Source organism: Lithobates pipiens, unplaced genomic scaffold, assembly GCF_037356315.1.
Source record: "Lithobates pipiens isolate NorthernLeopardFrog02 unplaced genomic scaffold, aLitPip1_a1.2 Scaffold_13, whole genome shotgun sequence".
NCBI classification, from domain to species: domain Eukaryota; kingdom Metazoa; phylum Chordata; class Amphibia; order Anura; family Ranidae; genus Lithobates; species Lithobates pipiens.
The window spans coordinates 155,781,993-155,795,774 of NW_027507718.1; the positions used below are offsets into that span (position 1 = coordinate 155,781,993).

The 13,782-nt window shown below is 45.3% G+C and overlaps 1 protein-coding gene across 8 annotated transcripts in view; it reads right to left on the bottom strand.

Moving 5' to 3' along the window:
- The window catches only part of MPND (MPN domain containing), a 719,135-nt gene that overhangs the window by 131,279 nt on the left and 574,074 nt on the right, over positions 1-13,782 (bottom strand). For all 8 annotated transcript variants that reach the window (XM_077475745.1, XM_077475748.1, XM_077475740.1 and 5 more), the window contains 3 exons: positions 12,979-13,147; positions 12,820-12,890; positions 12,641-12,730 (listed from right to left, as the gene is read on the bottom strand). In XM_077475745.1, the coding sequence (XP_077331871.1) occupies positions 12,641-12,730; positions 12,820-12,890; positions 12,979-13,147 (330 nt within the window). The remainder of the gene's footprint in view (positions 1-12,640; positions 12,731-12,819; positions 12,891-12,978; positions 13,148-13,782) is intronic.

The window sequence follows — 13,782 nt, forward strand, 5'->3', positions numbered from 1 at the left end:
TGTCCTGTAAGCATGTCTCCCTGTTGTGGGTCACATCAGAAATAAATTGTTTGCTTCTCAAATACATCTGGAGTTTTGACTGATCACAAGGGAAGTTCCTAACATAAAGGCTTACTAGAGAGCGGTCCATCTTACTAGGATAGTGGACTGGCACTGCCATGCAGAAGCAAAGCATTGGGTGGCCACTGAGTTAGAGGACTCAGGTGACACAACCAGAAGCCGGCCTTGGCTCACAGCGCCCTGCCAAGGGATTTGGTGGAGCTACTTTATCAGGGGCTAGGAAAGCCTTCAATTATTCCTCGGTGTCCCTGGTGCCCTCACCGGTGATGCTAGTACTGGGCAACCCCCTCTGGACTTCAGGAGTGGTCTACAGATGCAGAGCTGGAGTGCATCTGCCATCACGGGGAACCAGTGCGGCATTGTCTTTCACTCCTATACTCCTCCTTGACCCTACCAGCTGAGGGCTCCGTCCCCCCCATTCTTGGCCAAGTGGGAGGCGGACCTCGGGACTCACTTTACAGATGGCTAAAGGTCAAGAGACCTGCTATAAGATAATGACTCAAGGGTACAGAGTACCCGCTATCCTACACCGCATCTTTCTGCAGGTGTCGGACTGTTGCTGGCGGTGCGGCAATGCGGAGGGGACAATGTTGCATGTCTTTTGGTCCTGCCCTAAGCTTGCCCCCTTCTAGCGCAAGGTGACTAGCACGATCAGGCACCTAACCAATGTATCCCTGGAGGGTGACCCTGTGGTGACCCTGTGGCCTGTCTGCTCCACCTGACGGAACGACCCATAAAAAAATATAAGAACTCCTTGACTGTTCAGCTTTTAAATGCGGCGAAGGCCTGCTTCCCCCTGTGTTAGAGATTGGAGAACCCACCGACCAAGTCCCTGTGGTTTGCTAAAGTGAACGAGTTAAGGGATATGGAGGACCTCACCGCCACCCTGCACAACAGGGAGGAGACCTTCCGCGAGACCTGGAGACCCTGGCAATATTTCACATATACAGATGCCTACCTCCAAGAGATGGCTCGAAACACCTGACCCAATGGGCCAGTCTAGCTCCCCCACCCCCCACACGGGCTGAGGGTATCACTTTAACTTGCTCTACTTTCCTTCACTTTCCTTTCTCATATTCTGCACTTACTGCACCGCTAAATCTTGCCTGGTCACCTGACTTGTTCTCCCCTCTCCTTTTGCCCCCTCTCCCTCCCCCCACTGGTCTCTCCTCTCCTTTTTCCCTCACTCACTCCCGACCCCAAGCTCTTTTCCTATTGGTATAGCTTGGTTAATTATCTCCCCCCTTCCCCTCCACAGTATACCTCTGTCTCAGTAGCTTGTACCCATCCATGAGTACTTGACCAAAGAAAGCACACACGCTTGAAACAAATGTATTATCATATGTCTCCTGTTTGGGCCTACCAGATACTTGAATTACTATACTTCCCCATTTAAACAAAAAAATGTTTTTCCGTGTTGCTGCATTGCATAAATTGGCATAAGCCATTGTCAGACTTGGGTCAGTAATAATGATGATTAAACAGCCTATGAGACCCGACATGTTGTCAGCACTACTATGATGGAACTCTCTTTTACTGTGCCTTGATTAGGTTGTAGGTTGGGTTCATTTAAACGCCTGAGTAAATATTGTAATGTAATCTGATTTTCTGACTTGACACATGTTTTGTATCATTATTGAATATGCTTATTGTTATGCACATCCTTTTTGTTTTGAAATAAAGAAGAATTTAAAAAAAAAGTGACGTGGAGTACCCCCTGAAACTATACCAGGCCCTGAATAAGTAAATAAGTATGGGGAATATAGTACCCATTCACCCAAAAGAAAACAGTGTAGTGTAATAAAAACATGAGATAGTTTTGGACGTTTATCACATTGTCTTCCTCTGCCGCCACAGCCAAACCGCTGAAAGAAAAAAAAACTCTCCTCCTCAGACAAAAAAAAAACTCTCCTCCTCAGACACTGGCTCCAGCCATTCTGTCAGCTCCAGTGTCTGACAGTTCTTGTATAGCAGGGGTAGGCAAACTTAAATAGGTGGAGATCTACCTGAACAACACGGGAGAAATCAAAGATTACCGGGCACAGTGTCACCTCCTCAGACCTATGAAATAGTGAAAATGGGCCTTCGCGCTACTATAAAAAATAAACAGGGTAAAAAAACCTCTTCAAAGAATCAGTGTATATACACTGATATACAAGAATCAGTGTATAAATTAGTAAATGTAGAAAAAAATATAAGAATAATCAACAACAAAAGTGCACGTGCAAATGTAAGGTGCAAAAAATGCGGCTGAACCTGATAGTATACACAAACTACCCAGCAAAAATAAAGGTGAACAAAGAGTCCTGCGCAAATCAATCAAAAAAGTCCTTTTAAAGTGCTAAGTGCTGATGAAATATAGATAAATAAAAAACGTATAAATGTATATGAAAAAATATATTATGCAAAAATTAAAAGTCCATAAAGTGTAATTCACAGGCACCAATGGTGAAAAATTGCAGATGAAAACAGGAATATAAATCCCAGGATTAAAGGCTCTCAGAACTCTCACCTCCAAGTATAAAAAACAGGCACATCAGAAAAAGCTGACCAACTCCACTCCTCGTCTCCAACCACCAGGGGGGTCCTCCACTGCAGCAGACTAGGAAGCGATATTCTCCACACCGAGCCACAAGGGGGCCATATAATGCATGTAAACTTATACTGTAGTTGCGGGGAAGATATTCACAGAGGTGTGCGGCTCAAATATATAATAAAAAACATGGAGAGAGAGGGAAGGCTCTGATAGTGTAGTAGTTGATTAAAATATAACGATTTAATTGAAGAAATAAAAATCGGACTCTCACATTTAAATAAATAAACAACAGCACAAGAAGTAAAATGGTCCAAGCTATACCAATAGGAAAAGAGCTTGGGGTCGGGAGTGAGTGAGGGAAAAAGGAGAGGAGAGACCAGTGGGGGGAGGGAGAGGGGCAAAAGGAGAGGGGAGAACAAGTCAGGTGACCAGGCAAGATTTAGCGGTGCAGTAAGTGCAGAGTATGAGAAAGGAAAGTGAAGGAAAGCAGAGCAAGTTAAAGTGATACCCTCAGCCCGTGTGGGGGGTGGGGGAGCTAGACTGGCCCATTGGGTCGATTTTGTCCAAAACTGGTGTTGCATACACATGGTCGGACAAAGTTGTCAGAAAATCCGATCGTTCAGAACGTGATTTTACTTCTTGTGCTGTTGTTTATTTATTTAAATGTGAGAGTCCGATTTTTATTTCTTCAATTAAATCGTTATATTTTAATCAACTACTACACTATCAGAGCCTTCCCTCTCTCTCCATGTTTTTATTATATATTTGAGCCGCACACCTCTGTGAATATCTTCCCCGCAACTACAGTATAAGTTTACATGCATTATATGGCCCCCTTGTGGCCCGGTGTGGAGAATATAGCGTCCTAGTCTGCTGCAGTGGAGGACCCCCCTGGTGGTTGGAGACAAGGAGTGGAGTTGGTCAGCTTTTTCTGATGTGCCTGTTTTTTATACTTGGAGGTGAGAGTTCTGAGAGCCTTTAACCACTTGGGTACCGCGCTATTGCAAAATGACGGCAATAGCGCGGACCCACATTTTCGGGACTACGTCTATTGACGTAGTCCCGGTTACGAGCGGCCTGCGCGCCCCCTGAGGGGCGCGCGCGGCGCGCTCTGTGATCGGCGAGTCCGTGAGACTCGCCTGATCACCGATCCGTGTAAGGGGTCGATCCCGACCCCTTATCACGTGATCAGCTGTCAGCCAATGACAGCTGATCATGTGATAAAACGGAGCCGGTAATCGGCTAGTATTCCTCCTCGCGCTGACAGCGCGAGGAGAAAAAAAAAAAGCCGATCGCCGGCGGCCGTGTTCGGGACATCAGTCCCGATCACGGCCAGGAATTTAAAAGGACACCTGCCCCCTGCCAGTGCCCACCTGCCACCCGCAGTGCCATCCTGAAATAAAGTAAGTGCCCCCCTGTCAGTGCCACCCAGCAGTGCCCATAGTGCCCACAGTGCCACCCAGCAGTGCCCACAGTGCCACCCAGCAGTGCCCACAGTGCCACCCACAGTGCCACCCAGCAGTGCCACCCACAGTGCCACCCAAAATCTGCCTCAGGTGCTGCACCCCAGTGCCGCCCATCAGTGCCCAGCAGTGCCGCCCATCAGTGCCCAGCAGTGCCGCCCATCAGTGCCCAGCAGTGCCACCTATCAGAGCCACCTATCAGTGCCACCTATCAGTGCCCATCAGTCCCATCTATCTGTGGTACCTATCAGTGCCCATCCGTGCCACCCATCCGTGCCACTTATCCGTGCCACCCATCCGTGCCATCTTATCTGTGCCCATCTTTGCCCATCAGTGCCGCCTTATCTGTGCCCATCGGTGCCGCCTTATCTGTGCCTATTAGTGCCGCCTTAACTATGCCTATCAGTGCCCACCAGTGCAGCCTATCAGTGCCCACCAATGCAGCCCATCAGTGCCCACCAATGCAGCCCATCAGTGCCCACCAATGCAGCCTATCAGTGCCGCCTAATCAGCGCACTTCAATGAAGGAGAAAAATGACCCGTTTGCAAAATTTTATAACAAACTATTAAAACATGATTTTTTTTTTTTTTTTTTTTGCATCTTTTTTTGTTTGTTTAGCAAAAAATAAAACTCCGAGCTGTAACTAAATACCACCAAAAGAAAGCTCTATTTGTGGGAAAAAAATGATAAAAATTTCATTTGGGTACAGTGTTGTATGCCCGCGCAATTGTCATTCAAAGTGCGACAGCGCTGAAAGCTGAAAATTGGTCTGGGACTGAGGGGGGTTTAAGTGCCCAGTAAGCAAGTGGTTAATCCTGGGATTTATATTACTGCGTTCATCTGCAATTTTTCACCATTGGTGCCTGTGAATTACACTTTATGGACTTTTAATTTTTGCATAATATATTTTTTCATATACATTTATACGTTTTTTATTTATCTATATTTCATCAGCACTTAGCACTTTAAAAGGACTTTTTTGATTGATTTGCGCAGGACTCTTTGTTCACCTTTACCTCCTCAGACCTGGTTTGAAACTCAAATTGTCGTACTACCATGTCAACATTGCGTGCATTGAAGGGTATTCATGGTCAAATCGGGTGGTGAAGAAGCAACATATCGCCTCATTACCACCTTGTCAACACACACACTCAGATCACTTTTCAGAGGAGCAGCAATGCCTGCTGCACTTGTGAATGAGCCCTTAGATACATTCAGCAGCAGCACCCTTAGCCCTTGTACACACGGTTGGACATTCCGATGGAAAATGTCCGATCGGACCGTGTTGTCGGATAATCTGACCGTGTGTGGGCTCCATGTGACTTTTTCTGTTGGAATGTCCAACCAACAAAATTTGAGAGCTGGATATAAAATTTTCCGACAACATGATCCGATCGGACTTTGTCCGATGGTTTGTAGAGAATGCCGATCAGACAAAGTGCCACGCATGCTCAGATCAAATTACGAGATCAAAGCTATTGGCTACTAGCCTGAACGTAATCCCGTCGTAACGAACGAACGTCATCACATTCTGAACGATCGGATTTTCTGACAACTTTGTCCGACCATGTGTATGCAACACCAGTTTTGGACAAAATCCGTCGGAAAGAATCGGACGGATTTTGTGGTCGGAATGTCCAACCGTGTGTACAAGGGCTTAGGGCTCTTTCACATTAAAGTTGGGGGGTGGTAAAATAGTAGAATATAATAGAAGTCTATGGATAAGTGCAGCAAACCCACAGGAAAGCTGCAGGTACACCCATCACACCTGCTTTGTGGTTAAACCACAGTGCATCAGTGTGAAAGCAGCCCTATACTATTATACACAGTGTATTGCTTCACACTGACATTAAGATCTCATCTTTCCTGCTGCTAGCACCATTCTGGAGACCACTACCAGGGATAAGAGATGGAGTGTAGTTGGTATCACTCCAAATGGGGCAAGAGCCGGCACTACAGAGGAGGTTTCAGTGTATGTGGCTTTCGCTCCCTACTACAGCTCCAACTTTACAAGAGGTCCCTCTGCATTGCTCTCTGTTTGATGCTCTGGAATGGCAGGTCAGCAAGCCCAGACTGTGATCTACCAGTCACCTGCCCGCGATCTACCAGTAGATCTACAGGTTTCTGACCCCTGTTTTATAGCTATGGGGCTTGGCCATGCGGTGACTTAACGGAGAGGCCCAGATGATGGGTCAGTGATGGCATAAGAGGGCGGGTCTCTGAGTCACACCACTGTATGGCCATGCCCCAAAGTTATATAAGAACTGTTATGTCACGTACACAATCTGCCTGTCAGTGGGCTAGTCCGCTGGACTTTTGAAATTAATGGACTTGCCCACACGGAGTAAAGTCCATTCATTTTGAACGTGGCTCCAGGTAGACGGGACTAGCGCAGGAAGTCAATGTCGCCGCCTCCATCGGCGACATTGACACCTTAAAAGGGGAAGAACGGCGTGGGGGTCCCCCCAAAATCCATAGCAGACCTTATCCGAGCACGCAGCCCAGCCGGTCAGGAAAAGGGGTGGGGACGAGCGAGCGCCCCGTCCTGAGCTGTACCAGGCTGCGTGCCCTCAACATGGGGGAAGGGAGGGATGCTGGGACTGAGACATCATAAGGGGCGGGATCACCATGTGACATCACCCGGTGACCCGTCCATTGTCCCTATGTAAGTCGCCGCACAACGCGTCCCCGGCATTACGGCCGGAGAGAGCGTCATGTCAACATCGGAAGAAGGAAGAAGAAGCAGAAGGTGGCAGCGGCGATGACAGAAGACTGGGCCAACGCTAGTTAAAGAGCTGGAAGAATTAAGCAGAGGCCCTGCAAGAAGAACCGAAGAGAGGGACTAGACCCCCGAAGACCTGGACAAGACCCGAAGTCGGAAGAAGACCCCCGGACGGCAACGGCGACGAAGGAGAAAGCCAGGCTCCTCCACTAGTAAAAGAGCTAGCAAAAGAGCAGAAGATAGCGAAGGAGTCCGGCGAGATGGAAGAAGAGAAGACCACCGGAGCTGTCTAATAAAGTATTTTTAAAAACTGTGTTGTGTTTTTTTCTGTACACTTTTTTCCTCCAGGTGAATGGATAGGGGTACCATGTACCCCATACTCATTCACATAGGGTGAGGGGCCGGGATGTGGGGACCCCCTTATTAAAGGGGGCTCCCGGATTCTGATAAGCCCCCCCGCCCACAGATCCTGACAACCAATGGCCAGGGTGTTGGGAAGAGGCCCTTGTCCTCGTCAACATGGGGACAAGGTGCTTTGGGGTGGGTTCCCCAAAGCACCCCCCATGTAGAGGGCACACAGCTTGGTACAGCTCAGGAGGGGGGGCGCTCGCTCGTCCCCACCTCTTTTCCCAACCGGCCGGGCTGCATGCTCGGATAAGGGTCTGCTATGGACTTTCGGGGGACCCCCATGCCGTTTTTGGGGTGTAGGGCTTTCCCTTTAAATCCAAACCAGATGACAGGGCTAGCGAGGTGTTAATCTTACCGATTGAGGTGGCAACATTCACTTCCCTCCCCAGTTTCGTCTACCTGGAGCCACGTTCAAAATGAACGGACTTTACTCCATGTGTGGGCAAGTCCGTTCATTTCAAAAGTCCGGCGGACTCCTGCCATAGTCCGGCGGAAAAGTCCGGTCGTGTGTCCGCAGTATTAGACACTGTAGCGGACAGAATGACTGGAGCCAGTGTCAGAGGAGTAGCAATTTTTTGCAGCGGGTCGGCAGGGCACAGCAGAGGAAGAGAATGTGATTGACTTTGGAGCTACCACAGGGGACATTAGTCATTTTTAATAAAGGTCTTGTCCAGAAATGGTGAATATTTTTACTACACTACACTTTTTTTGGGGTCAATGGGTAGGGGTACTCATTCACATAGGGGGAAGGGCCGGGATCTTGGAGCCCCCTTTCTTAAAGGGGGCTTCCAGATTCTGATAAGCCCCCCACCTGCACACCCCCACAACCACAGCCTAGGATTGTGGGGAAGAGGCCCTTGTCTCCATCAACATGAGGACAAGGTGCTTTGTGGTTGGGGGGCAGAGCCCAAGCACTCATCCCCTCATGTTGGGATGCATGCTTGGATAAGGGGGGACCCCCAGCCCATGCTCTGATAAGTTTTGTTTTTTATTCATTTTGCATAGCTAACATTCCTCTGAGCACAAGATGCTGATCTGACTTCGATGCGACTTCAATTTAATTCAATGGGCTGAAATCAAACTCCAGTCGGACCAAAGTAGTGCAGGAACCTTTTCAAAAGTCAGACCGACACAAGTCAGACCAGTTAAGAGGGTTCTCATAGGGAACCATTGATTTTGACATGTCATGTGACTTGTGCTCTCAAACTCAGAGCGATTGTTGTACCAGTGTGAATCGGCCCTTTTTATCAAAGCTTAGTTGATCAAGCTGAAGTTAGAAGCGGATTGGCTACCATGCACAGCAGCACCAGATTCGGAGTGTTCCAGTTTTAGTAAATCTCCCCTTTGTGTCCTTTGTGTATTTTCTGTGTAGTACTCAAGCATAAAGCAACTTCTGCACTTTGCTTTTGTACAAGAGTTTAACTGCTGCTCTCTTTTCTTGTGCAAGATAATTGACCTTGTATCTGCCTTCTGTAACGGTTGGACCTGATGGGTCCCATCTACAGCTCTGCTCTCTGCACAGCGATGATGTCACCTCTTCATTTACAGGGAAATATTTGGGTTTGTGATTTGGATTAGTATCAATTGTGTCTATTGAGAAATATGTCTAGTATGTTAAGTTGTTGTGCCTGGAATTCTGCTTTGACTAGAGTAGAGAAAAGTCAGGTCACCAGCCTAACTTTTTTGGCTGGCAAACCTATGGTAATCTCTGGTTCTTTGGCATCTTAGTGCGCCCTTTGTTTGTTTAGGGCTCACATCTCCATTGTCCCCTTCTGTTTTGCAGTGGGTCTTTGACTAAACCTTGTTGATAATAACACACAGTCTATTGATGTTCAGCAGCCTAGAGTGTGTGAGTTATGCAAGGTCAATTGATCCACCTGTTCTGCAGTGGTTGTGTGCACTTTTGTGGGTAATGGCTCATTGTATATCATTTTTACAGAGGCCTGAATTGATCTTGTTATGCACAACCATTACCCCTGCTGCTCAGTGGTGGTTTTTGAGGCAACCTTTGTTGGTAACATTTTCAGTGTTCTGTATGCACAGTGCCTTGTAGTGACTTGATCACACATGTTCACCTTATTGTTCTACAGTAAACTGTGTGTATCCCTTGTGGTTCTGTTTTACTTGTATTTGCATGAGTTTATGGTGTCCTAGTTAAACAAAGCTTATGGCCCCTGGTGCTTTGCACTTGGTCTGAGAGTCACCCGGGTAGTTCTGTCTCACTAGGATATGGTTTGCACAGCAGCTTACAGTGCACTCATCACAGGTAGCCTTTACCTCTGTGTGTTTTGCAGTTGGTCCAAGAATATCCCTTGCTTGTAATGTCCAGCTTTTACGCTGTTGATGGCCTCTGATAATGTAGTCACAGCAGTCATTGTCCTTACTGCCATGTCAGGCAGTTAACTCTTTCTGTTCTGCAATTGGTCTGGGAGTCATCTTTGCAATTGCTTACTCACGTGTGGACTATAATAGATGGCCTCTGGTCCCCTCTTCTCCTTTGTATAAAGGCCATGGATGATCACCTATCCCTCTTGGACTGAAACTGGTAATGTGTCCACTTTGTTGATATGCTCTCACTTATAGGCATATATATAATATATATACAAAAAGGGAGGGACAAACTCCATTCACCTTGCCAACATCCAAATTATATAGAAAAAGGCAGAGAATGTAGATCCTACTTTCTTACAAATGGCAATTCCTCCGTGCATGTAAGTGACCATTGGAATTGTCACCAACAGTAGGTCACTTTCAGTAGTGAACTGTTATTTAAAGTTACTCAAAATACTAAAATCATTGTCAATAGACCTAACTGATGTATTGACCAACATATCCATGTTGACAATCCTGCCCACTGACCTACAAAGCTTTCAATCTTGTATAGAGAAATATCTAGGGCACCAAGGGGTGTAGGTTTCCAGGTAACGTGCTATATTTCCCCCAGGCCCATTCACTGTTTTGGGGCCCAAAATAGCTACCCCTGGACCCCACGCTGCCTACACATTGAGGGCTGCCCCACACAACACGATTCCACTGCCATTGAGGCAGCGGTCGTCCACATACAGCAGAGGAGGGGGTGGGCCAGGAGCGCCACTGACTCTCAGACCCTGCCCCCATGCAATCTGTATGGTCGGGATAAGGCCAAGGCTTCAGGTGCAGCTAAGTAACCGGAGTGGAAGAGGCAGCGCTGAGATCCCTGGAGCGCGGATCAGATGTGGAGTGAGCTGGCTGGCAGGTAGGTCCTTCTCCCCAATGCAATGTGCAATTAAACTGTCTGCTTGTGGATTGTCTGAGGAGGCTGCACTGATGGACACTGATAGGCTGCACTGGGGGGCACTGATAGACTGCACTGGTGGGGACTGATGAGATGGTACTGATGATTTGGCATTGATGGACACTGATAGGCTGCACTGGTGGGCACTGATGAACACTGATAGGCAGCACTGATGAGGTGGTACTGATGGACGCTGATAGGCTGCACTGGTGGGCACAGATGAGGGGGCACTGATAGGCTGCACTGGTTGGCACTAATAAAGGGCACTAATAAGCTGCACTAAAGAGGTGGCACTGATGAACACTGATAGGCTGCACTAGTGGGCACTGATAGGCGGCACTGGTGGGCACTGATAGGCTGCACTGGTGGGCACTGAAGAGGTGGTGTTGATGGGCATTAATAAGCTGCACTGATGGGCACTGATGAGGTGGCACTGATAGGCGGCACTGATGGACACTGATGCGGCTGCACTGGTGGGCACTGAAGAGATGGAATTGATGGGCCCCAAGAAGCTGCACTGATAGGCTGCACTGGTGGGCACTGATGAGGTGGCACTAATGAACACTGATGGGCTGCACTCACAGGCATTGATGAGGCGGCACAGAGAGACACTGATGGGCACTGATATGCTGCACTGATGGCACTGGTGGGCACTGGCTGCACTGGTGGGCACTGATGAGGTGGCAATGATGGGCAAAGGGGCACCCTAGCCTGTCCATATACAACCCTAGCCTGTCCATGTACTACTCTAGCCTGTCCATATACTGCCCTAGCCTGCCCCTGTACTGTCCTAGACCATCCCTATACAGCCCTATCCCAGTGGCAAGTCATCCATGGGTGCAACATGTTCACCCACTGGCCTTGAGGGGTGGAGGGGCCCACTGTGCTGATTTGAAGGTAGACCTTGCATTTGTTCTTCCTGTATTTTTCCCAATGATTTATTGGGGTCTCAACCTGTTTTTTCCCTGTCTAGCTTTAGTTGTGTTATTACCTTCTCGTCACAATTGCAAGACTGATTTGAGGCTGTGGCCTCTTCCTTTCTTTGGTGTTTTATTTTCTACTCACCTTGACCAGGACTTTTTCAAACTTCACTCTGTCCTGCACTTATATATCATCTGGAAGTTTTCCTTCCATTGGTTGGGAGGTTGTATGCACTATTCAAATGTATTTTTCAGCTGCTATTAATACTTGTCTATCTCACTCTCTGATGTAAGTAAGGTATAAGGTGCTATAAGCTGCTGTCTTGAGATCTTTCTAGCCCTTGTTGACCTGTTTGTTGCGTAGGTCCATTAGCGTTTGCTGTGTTGTCCACTCCCCATTTGGACTTCTGGACTGAATTTATGTGGAACTCCTTCAAAGCCTCTGTCCTATACATGGGTAACACTATTACCTCCAGGGTCTAGCATTTACTCTCCTGATTTTATCATTACCTTATACCTCTCCCATGTGTCTCTGTTAGCGTTATTCACTCATATCATTTACATAGGTGTAGCTGATACAAGATCCAGCTCTGGTTCACACTTATAAAATTGTGTACACTGGTGTGGAGGATTTTATACAATACATTAGGTTTCAATGGCATTTAAGATATGCTTCATTGTATAGATGGGTATATGTTGTTTTTGTATGATTTATAGGTTAGGTTTTCTAATGTGTTTATTTATCTTCAAAATAGCATCTTTTGGAAGGATTTTTTTTTTGTGATTTCCTGAGGTATTTTAAGCCCCTTGCATATCCTGGTGCTGTGTTCCTATGTTTTTTTTTATGGGTATTTGACATACTCAGCTAACTAAATAGTCATTTTGTAAAATAAACATTTACAATGCTAAGTGAAGATTTCCCATTGCTTTAATAATCCAACACCGCTGACTTGCATTCTAAAAATAAAAGGAGCAGTAAAGTAGAACTACTGTTTACTACTCTTCAATAGAAAGTAGAGTCTCCATATGCATCAGTATACCTACATGAAATTCCCCATTAAAAACATAGAAACAATGTAAAAAAAAGAAAAGAAACATTAATGGAAAAATATTGTCCTTTACATCAAGCTAATATCTTTTATAAAAAATTTAAATAATAAAAAGATTATTTAAAAAGCTTTTTGTGAAAAACATTGATAAATAATTTTGAAGTAAAGAAATTGTGGCTGTTTCAATATAAACATATATGTATTTACCATGTCATGCAAGACATCGCTGGTTAAGAAGCTGTCCTGTATGTAGGTTACTTCCACCTCCATGGGCATCCCATAATCATTTGGGCGGTGCTGTAAAGAAAGGATACAATAGGTAAAATACATTTTTAAAGTATTAACATGCAAAACCCTTACTCCAAATAACTGTATGCTTTGCTAACCTCAGCTGGAGGTAGAACCCAGAAGGGAGATATTGTAGATTGAACGCCCTGGTTCCCATGGAAATATGGTCCTAATACAAAGAATTTTTGCGTCATCACAAAATTTTTTTACTGATTAGATGGTACAAGGGAACAAATGCAGGCAAAAAAATATCTTACCGCATATCACACCAAGACAAGGTTGGAAGCTATTGTCAGAACCCTGCAGTTTAAGCTGATAATCCATTTGAGCTTCAATGTCCTGTAGTGATGGCAGAGCCGGACTAAAGGGGTGACTATGGTACCATCCAACCAAAGACAAACCACGAAGGAAGAGACTATGACATATCTGATTGAAAAATATTAATGGTAAATGAGTAAGAAATAAAGTAAGAAGTAATGCATACAAACACAAAATAATTTAAAGAAAGAAAGCTCAGTTGAATTCATCAAAAAGTAAAATGTGAAACTTCTTAATAATCCCTTCAGTTACTGCCATATCAAAATTATACAGATGCTTTCATTTACAATTGTTTCATAATAGTGATTAAAGTGGAGAATTGTTTTTTTTGTTTTGTTTTTTAATTGCTATGAAATAGGATTCAATCTCTGAAGGAAAAAAAAAGGAAAAACAAACACGCACAAACAAATGTACATGGCAATGGTAATAAAAATACATAGCAAATGTGAAACAGTGAATAACTAGATGAAATAACTGTAAATATATATATATATATATATATATATATATATATATATATATATATTGCACAAATCTACTAAAAAATATATTAAATAAATTTATATAATAAATTAATCATAAATATATCCTATAAAACAAATCCAAAAATGTGCAAATAACATTCAGTTATTTATAATGTCCAAAATAAAGTGCAAGTCCTCCACAATATTTCTGCACAATATCCTTAATGAATCAGATTCTTTAACAGTCCATCATAAAACCATAGATAAACGTGATGCTGG